This window comes from Eumetopias jubatus, unplaced genomic scaffold, assembly GCF_037043125.1.
Source record: "Eumetopias jubatus isolate StellerSeaLion01/CBP00866 unplaced genomic scaffold, mEumJub1_p1.0 scaffold_3, whole genome shotgun sequence".
Lineage (NCBI taxonomy): Eukaryota > Metazoa > Chordata > Mammalia > Carnivora > Otariidae > Eumetopias > Eumetopias jubatus.
In genome coordinates, this window is record NW_028274809.1 from 76,426,643 (window position 1) to 76,436,273 (window position 9,631).

Genomic DNA, 9,631 nt, shown 5'->3' on the forward strand with positions numbered 1-9,631 from the left:
GGCATTTTATTTCCTCCTGTATTCACCCCCTCCCAATTTTCACATGTCCATATAATTTATGTTCTTCAAGCCCTCTCCTACTAGTTCCTTTGGTATCCCTCTCACAAAAGCTACTACTTCCTATTGTGTAATGCAGTTATTTATGTATACATCGTGTATGTACATGTCGTACCTCCACCAGGCTGTGGCTCTTGAAGGCAAATGCTCTATTTGTTTAAATTCTGTATATTTCAGAATACCTAGCCCAGTACTTCTATTGAATAAATGGATGAAAGAATTGTACCAATGGGTCCTATTAAGCTTTGAAAAAAAAATAATGTTTCACTGCTGTTCATGACTTTTAACTACTCTTGCTAAGACTTCAGAGGCTCAGCCCCAGAGAGAACTGCTGAGGAAAATTGCAACATAAATTAATATCCTGTAGAGATTCAATAAATGCAAAACTGCTATAAAGTCTGAAGTAAGGCAAGGCGAGCCTGCTAGAATACTTTTCTCTTAAGTATATTAAATAAGATATTTTTTACCCAAGGTCAGTGACCACCTCCTTCTATGTACTCCAGAAATATCTCTATTTGTGTAAATATTTCATAAACTAGCATATAAATGTGGTGATTGTTTTGCCTAAACGGAGTCAAGGCGCACCTAATTCAAGGGCACAGAATATGATTGAAAGTCTGGGTTCAGAAGTCTGACAAACCAGGTCGTGAGTCCTTTCTTCCCTCTTACCAGTTTTGCAACCGCGGGGAATTTAATTAACCATTTTAGGTCTCAGTTTCACATATGAAAATGAGGATAATAATACCATGTGTCCTCAATGCTATGTTGGGAATTAATCAAAAGAATATATACAAAATACCTGACACAGTAAACTTAATAATTGCTCATTATAACAATTCATTTTCATTCCTAACATTAACATGTCTATGTGGACCAGCAGAGGGATCAGAGTGACTTGTGGATAAAGCATGCAAGGCCAAAGCAAATTTTATTAGGCCCATAGAGTTTTGAACACTATTTATAAATTTGATTGAAAATTATCTGGTATGCGTGCCTGGCTGGCTCAGTTGTTAAGCGTCTGCCTTCAGCTCAAGTCATGATCCCAGGGTCCTGGGATGGAGCCCCGCATCGGGCTCCCTGCTCGGCGGGAAGCCTGCTTCTCCCTCTCCCGCTCCCCCTGCTTGTGTTCCCTCTCTCGCTGTCTCTCTCTGTCAAATAAATAAATAAAATCTTTAAAAAAAAAGAAAATTATCTGGTAAATATATGTTATCCATTCAAACTGTGTCTACATGCCCTACTTTTTATATGACAATAAATATTATTGCCTGAAAGTTCCAGCAGTCATCATAATTTATTAAGGGCAATTCCAATACCGACAATGCATTTTAATCAATCACACTCATCTACCCTGCTCCCAAAAGATGAAACCATAGTTTTTTTTTAAAAAGACATAAGGAAAATTTGGTGTTAGTTTTACACTTGACTTCACCAGTTTTCAGTTTTCCCTCACACCTGCACACAGGAATTCTTCTCTGAAGCACCAAAGATTAATTAAACAAAATCAACAAACATTCACTGTTTAATAAACGATTGCATGGCTTGGTGTTAATGTTATGAGGAGATCATCTAGAAAGAAATAAAAGAAAGCACTGATGCAATAGTCCATTGTCAAGATTCCAAGAGAACAAGGCTACCTGTGTCCTTGGATTTATGAAGAAAAAAAAAAAAACAAAACAGTTATTCTCCCAGGCAGGATGAAGGGAAACATGAAAGTATCAAATTGGGGTTACTGGTCAGCAATTCCATTCATTTTATTGATTTCCCCCAATTCAGAGCTGCAGTGAGAAGGTCTTAAGGAACACAAGTGGTTAACAGTAACTTTGTAAAACCTTAAAATGCCAGATAAGGTGATACTGCTCTATAAATGATCTGAAATCAGAGGATCCCTAGGAAATATTTTCCTGACTGGAATTTATACATCCTACTAGCCAGGGAGATCTGGCAGGGTCCATAGTGCCTCTGAGTGAAGACAAAACAGTCATTTCAAGTTTTCTGAATTATGTATTCCATCCTGGCATCCAAATGAAAGCATGGTGCTTGAACCCTAGTAGAAAACTGACATTTACTGATAACATAGTCCTTTATTTAATAAAAGTGTAAAAATAACCAACACCTTATTAATCAAATCCTATTCTATTGATTGTGAAAATTCTGGCATTAAACTCACTATGGAAAAAAATGAAATATATATATATATATATATATATTTCCCTCCAGTTCCTGGCAGAGAGCATCTCTAACCCTTGTAATTTCCTAAGTGATAAGACCACTGGGAGCATCTTTTGTTCTAATATTTGGTCTTTGACATAGAGCTCCTAAATCCCTTGCAATTTTCTGTGTGATAGAAGTGTCTTTTGTAAGGGAGGGTTGCTGGACAGGAGGAGGGGTGGGGGACGGGCTAAATCGGTGATGGGTATTAAGGAGGGCACTTGTTGGGATGAGCACTGGGTGTTATATGTAAGTGATGAATCACTAAATTTTAGTCCTGAAACCAATACTATGCTATATGCTAACTAACTTGTATTTAAATTAAAAAATAAAATATGAAAAAAAGAAGTATCTTTTGTTCTAATGAGGTACTCTTGGTGGGCTCCTAAATGACTCCTGGCTGTCACCAGAAAGACCAAGCCATGATTACAAGCTTGGAACTTTCAGCCTCACTCCTATCATCTGTGAAGGGGCGAGGGGCTGGAGATTAAATTAATGACTGATCATTTCTATGTGATGTGGCCTCCATAAAAATCCAAGTATGTGGTTCAGAGAGCTTCTGGGTTTGTAAACATCTACCTGACAGGAGGTGGTACACCCAACTCCAATGGGGACAGAAGCTCCTTCCTTTGGGACCCTTCTGAATTTACCCTATGTATCTCTTCATCTTGTTCTTCGTTCATGTCCTTTATCATATTTTTATAATAAACTGCTAAATGTAAGTAGCCATTTCTCTGATTTCTGTGAGACATTCTAGAAAATCATCAAACTTAAAGAGGGGGTCATGGAAACCCCAATTGATAGCCTGTGGATCAGAAGTACAGGTAACAATCTGGGACTTGCAATTGGTATCTGAAGGGGGAGCAGTCCTACGGGACTGAGCCCTTATCTTGTGAGATTTGATGTTAACACCCAGTAGATAGTATCAGAATTGCAGGACACTCAGCTGATACAGACAATTGCTTGGTGTGGAGAAAGAGCCCACACATCTGGTATTAGTGGTATAGAATGTATGAGTAAAGGAAAACACAGGAGTGTTTTTCCCATACACTCACTCTGCCCCAGTTTCTTCATATGTAAAAGAGGAATGCTTACTTCACAGATTTTTTGGTAAAAAAAATAATGAGTTAACATTTGGAAATAATTTAGAATAGTTAACGGCCTATAATTAGTTATTGTGATCATTACTGGCTATGTACTTATCTCTGTTTACATACAAGCAACAATTCTTTCTTAGATATCCCCTCTTTTTTAAAGTAAATTTCATTTTATTCCCTAAGTATGTGCAGTATGCTCAAGACTCAGGATCAGGTAAAGAAAGGTAGGTTCCTTCCTGTCTTGAATATCATAAATTTATACCCTTTCTGTTCTCTGTGATGATAGGAAGCCCTCTGGGGTTTCTCTTTTTCTTTTAAAGATTTATTTATTTTAGATAGGGGGGAGGAGCAGAGGGAGAGGGAAAGAGAGAGAATTTTGAGCAGACTCCCCGCTGAATGTGGAGCCTGACACGGGGCTTGATCTCATGACCCTGATATCATGACCTGAGCCGAAATCAAGAGTCCAACACTGAACCAACTGAATCACACAGGTGTCCCACCTTTGGAGTTTCTAAGTAAAATCCTTCTACCATATTACTTCCATAACACTACTTCTCATCTCAGACCACATATTATTTATGGACTGACCAAAAGTTAGATAGTAAAAGAGTTTACTTGTCATAGTTTCATTGAAAAAAATAGCTAGAAACATATAATCATTCATTTGAAGACCTGGATTTTTAAAATCATGACTCATATTCATTTCATTTTGCAGATGGCAACCAAGGCCCAGAAAGATTAATTAACTTGCCCTCGGACATAGGCCCTTAGTGGGTCAGCCAAGAGTAGGATCCACTACGGCAGAGTGCTCATGCAAACCCACCACACAACCTCAAATTTGTCCCAAAGTTTCTAGATGGACTACAGCAGCACTGGTCTTTTTAAATACCTCTACTCTCAAATATCTAATTCTTCCAGCTTGGGAGTACCACTAGTGAGTATTCCATACCAGTTATCCTTCAGTGCATTTTAATTCTAGGTGACCCCAGAGTGGCATGAAAAAGGTAACATGCTCCCCTAACAGGTACTTACGTTACCAAAAAGCAATCCTTTAGAAAAGAGGAAAAGAAAAAGGATTTACATGTCTGTATTTAATATTGGAACAGTTCTACGTGTTCCCATAAAGTGCCTGAAATAATCTTTTTTTAAACAGCATCATTCAATAATTGATGTGTGAATATGATAATGCTGACTCAGTAACAAAGATTCAATTATTTTCCATATGCTTCATTCTTCAATAAAGAAGAGAAAAAATGCAATCCATTTTAGAAAAAAAGTTTCCACAGAAGTGACGGTTTTTAAGTTTGATACTTGGAGTTTAATAATGTAGCCAACTTCCTACTGAACAATTCCCTTCAGTTGCCTAACAGGTGTCTAAAATTCAACATGTCTAAAATAAACTCAATGTCCACCCTCAACTCATCTCCTCCTACGTTTTTCCCCTCTCAGGAAATTGAACCAAATAATGCCCTCAAGAAACTCAAGACTCTTTCTTGACACTCCCATATCCTACACCTGCCAGAGCCAGTCATGTACCTGGCTCATTTTTCCCACTTCCTCACACCAAAATACCTCATTTTTCCCACTTCCATCACACCTCACCACCATTCCTCTGCCATAAGTAGGCATCATTGCCTACACAGAATTCATGGGACACTACCAGAGCTTCATACCCAACCTCCCTAAAGAGACCAACTCTTCTCCAATCCATTCTCCATACTGAATCCATAGTGATCTTTTCATAACACAAATGTGATCATGTCTGCTCTTTTAAATCCATTCAGTGGCTCTTATTCGTTTAGTTATCCATGTAATATAATGTAATAGACACATCAAACCCACGAGAAAAACAAATCGAGGACACTCCTAATGCCCCATATTCAGTCAAAATGTTCATCCCCATCTCATGTACCTGTCTCACCCAACACATGAAAATAAACATCCTAAATCCCATTATCATAATTAATCTTGCTTGCTTTATAGAGTCTTGTTGCATCTCTACATATTCTTAAAATATATACTTTTAAATTTTAGTTTTAGCTTTTCAAACTATATCATGTTATTTATCATCTTTGAGGGATATAGCTTACTATTATATTATTAAAATTCATTCATTTTAACTAATATATACTATTCTCTTATCTTGATATATCGCAATTCATTCATCAGCTTCCCCACTGATAGATCTATGGGTTATTTTTAGCTTTTATTTTTATGAACAGTAGTACTATGAAATATTTGTCTATGTGGAAGAAATCCTGAGTGTATGACTATGAGTGATGGGTTATATATGAATGTTCAGATTTCAGAAATCATTAATGAACTCTTATCTAAAGTTATTATAAAAATGTGGAGATGGGGGTGCCTGGGTGGCTTAGTCGGTTAAGCGACTGACTCTTGGTTTCAGCGCAGGTTGTGATCTCTGGATCATTGATCCTCTACTTGGGATTCTCTCTCCCTTTCCCTCTGCCCCTCCCCCACCCTGCTCACACTCTCTCTCTCAAAAATATAAATAAATAAATAAATAAATCTTTGAAAAAATGTGGAGATGCATCACTTCTAGCAATTGGTATTATCAGCCAATTTAATTTTTGCCAGTTGAATGGATATAAATATATCATTATAGCCTTGGTCTGTGTTTCCCTGATCACAACTGATGTTAAATATTTCTTCATAAGTTTTTGTTGCTATATGTATTTTCTTTTCTAAGAAGTGTCTATTCATGCCTGTCACCCATTTTTTCCTATTGGGTTATTTGTACTTTTCTTATTAATAATAGTGTGTGTGTATATGTGCATGTGTGTGATATATATCTCCATATGTATGTGTAGGGGATGTGTTTGTGTGTGTGTGTGTGTGTGTGTATACACTTAATAATTTCTCAGTTGCATGCTCTTTTAACATCTACAGTTTGTAACTTCTCTTTTAAGGTATATTTTAATGAAACAACTTTCTCAATTTTAATATAGTCAAATAGTCAAATTTATCTATATTTTCTTTTATGGTCAATGTTTTTTGTGTAGTGTTTTAGAATTTTTCCTTAATTCAAGGTCTTATAAATGCCTAAATTTTTTTCACTAAAAGTTTTAGTTTTATTGTTGACATTAATAAATCCAAAGTTTATCTTGGTTTATGACATGAGTTAGGCATCCAATTTCATGTTTTCCACATGGATGATCATCTTATTTTCAGATCCATTTATTAAAGAGCCCTTCTCTCCCCCATTGATCTGTGGTGTTCCTGTCATATTTTGAATGTCCAAACACTTAGTGTAAGTCTACTTCTAGAGTCTCTATGCTATTCCATTAGGCAATTTGGCTACTCATTGTGACCCCTTGTACCAATACTATAGTCTTAATTACTTGAATCTTAGAAGAGCTCTGCATTTTTCTCATTCAGAAGTATCCTATAATCTCTGTTATTTCATAAAAATTCTAGTACCTTCCTTTCCTTTGTCCATCACTTGGCTATGTTCTTTTCCTTTCCTTTCTTTTCTTTTTCGAGATACAGTTGACATAGAACACTATGTAAGTTTAAGGTGTACAAAGTGTTGATCCAATAGGCCCTTAAATAATTGATGAATTGATAAATAAATGAACAAACATGTCTCAAAAATTAACTCACAGTGTATGCTAACAGTGGGCACTTAAAATTGTTTAAAATTTATTACTAAAAGGGATCTGAGAAACCACCAAGTCCAAACCCTTTTTTTTTAAAAATGGGGACACAAAAGTTCAGAAGGATCAAATTTAAGTCAAAAAGCCTGTTTTTAGCATGTGCAGAACATGAAATATTTAGTCAAGTACAGTTTGCACAGTACTGTCTGCCTATAAATAAAATATCATTTTAAATATATGGCACAATTCCTAAATAAAGATTCTAAAATAAGAAGTAAAAATAGAAAATAAACTTAAAACCCTAAAGTCTATTTCCATATATTCAAGAGAAATATTAATGTACAACATTAAATAAGCCTTAAAAATAAGGAGAATATAGTTTAATTTTACAACTTAAGTATGAGGAAAAATTACTACTTTTGCCTTGCATCATTAAATTTCACATTTTGAGATTTAAGACTGAGCATTAAGGACTTAAATCAGCAAAGCTGTACTTTTTTGGTACTCGCAGAATAAGCTGTCATAGTTTTGCTGAATCAGATTATGACATTTTTTTGTGACCAATCTAAATGTCTCTATTCAACAAATGACAAAGTGATCATTCCAAACTGATGAGATCCATCAAAACAAATTTTCAGCCAAGCAGTAGCTCAACTGATTTAACAAAGAGGCAGAGAAGGAGGAGTTTTTCTGGGATATTAACCAAAGATCAGCGTATCAATCCCCATGTTCATTTATCAAAAACTGATAGACTCATAAAGTTCTCCTCTTTGAATAATTCTAGTATAAAGGCATAAAATATGCATATAAACTACCTAAATGGGTCTAGGCTCAGTCACTTCCAAAGTACTTTCTCTCCATTTTTTGTGTTAGCCAAAAATTACAGTGAGAGAAACTCACTTTGAAAAAGGGGAAGATAGTCAGAATTTCTCCAATTAAGCAAGAGCATTACTGCAATCTAAAGTGAAAAAAGGTTCAAAATACTCTTTTAACAAAAACTAATTTTTGGAAATACTCTTCTGTTTTTCCTAAGCCTCATATAACCAAATAGTATCAATAAAATTCTGTTTGTTCACATATTTTGATTAGTAAATAACCTCAAAAATATCTAACATTAAAAGCTGACTACATCCATTAAGCAAATGCAAAACTCAAGTCAGTAATTTAGATTCACTTTTCTAAAAGGTACAAACATTCCAAATGGGACTCAAAGCTTACCTTTTATCATATTTATAAAGAAAACGTTTGCTAAGCAGAGAATTAGTGTAAATTAGATTTCAAGAAAAACAATGTTTATCTCAATGATAATAAAACTAATTTCAAGCATCCTATATACGTTAGAAGCACTACTATACTAGGAATATTATGGAAATATTTTAATAAATCTACAAGTCAACAAAAAGTATAGAGAAAATTATTTGGAATAACTGCAAAAAATGAATCCCTATCACTTGACTTAATAAATCACCACTTATAAAAATCATTATGTTTCTTATGTCATCATTGAAATTGGTCCCTAAAGAAGGAAATACTGAGTTAAAGTGACTTTATCATGCACTTCAAATTATGGGGCAACGATCTGTTGCCCACAGATTGAATCTGCCCATCAATATGTATTTTGTTTAAAAAGTTGTTTGTTTGTTCATTTATTGTTTTTGGAAGTCTGTAGGGGTGTCATGTGTCCTTACATTTTGCTATAGTCCCCACCACCTCACTTTAGTAGCTTTTCCCTTTTATGTTGTGTGCTTAGCCTCCAAGAGCTGTTGCTTCTGGAAGCCTAAATTTTAAATTCTGTCCCACTTGAATGTTCACTAAATTGTTCTTTCCATACAGTCACAGAACACTGGAATTATTAGAATTGGAAGGTACCTTAGAGGCTAACTCTTCTCATTTCTTCCAACAAGACCCCTGAGGCAAAGCAAGTAAAGTAGCTTTCCCATGGTTAAATGTACATTAGTGGGCGCCTGGGTGGCTCAGTTGGTTAAGCGACTGCCTTCGGCTCAGGTCATGATCCTGGAGTCCCGGGATTGAATCCCGCATCGGGCTCCCTGCTCAGCAGGGAGTCTGCTTCTCCCTCTGACCCTCTTGGATCTCGTGCGCTCTCTCTCTCTCTCTCTCTCTCAAATAAATAAAATCTTTAAAAAAAAAATGTACATTAGTAGTTCTGCCAAAATGCTCTTCTAACTCAATAGCTTAAAAAATCCCTATTTCAAAGTTTCACGTTTTGTCAAGAGTCACCACAACTCTCATCTCTATAAAAGCAACATTTGCTTCATAAGCACTTACCCCTGAGTGCAGGCAGCAGGGATCTCTCCTTCTTGTCATCACATTTGTTACATTCACTGAAGTACAGGAGTAAGAAGACATCAACAAGCACCCACATCAGTGAAGTGGCTAGAACCACCTTGCAGTAAACAAACCTCCTCATGTCTTCCCTTGATTTCTAGTTAACACATAGATCGAAGACAGATGCTACTGTGATAAATCCAAGCCACAGGGGTGAACACCAAGATAAAAGCAGGATGCATCCCACTGTACCAAAAAAAGAAGGAAAAGAAAATTTCATTATTGTATAGTTTGTTTTGCATAAAGGAGCTATAACATGAAGTATATGATTTATTTAATGTTTCCATATATATATATCAGCACTCA

General features: G+C 35.8%; 1 protein-coding gene across 2 annotated transcripts in view; it reads right to left on the reverse strand.

Annotated features, from left to right (window-relative positions):
• Positions 1-9,407, reverse strand: part of GALNT13 (polypeptide N-acetylgalactosaminyltransferase 13) — a 458,838-nt gene extending 449,431 nt beyond the window's left edge. For both annotated transcript variants that reach the window (XM_088022151.1, XM_088022150.1), the window contains exon 1: positions 9,266-9,407. In XM_088022151.1, the coding sequence (XP_087878277.1) occupies positions 9,266-9,407 (142 nt within the window). The remainder of the gene's footprint in view (positions 1-9,265) is intronic.
• Positions 9,408-9,631: the final 224 nt, after the last annotated feature.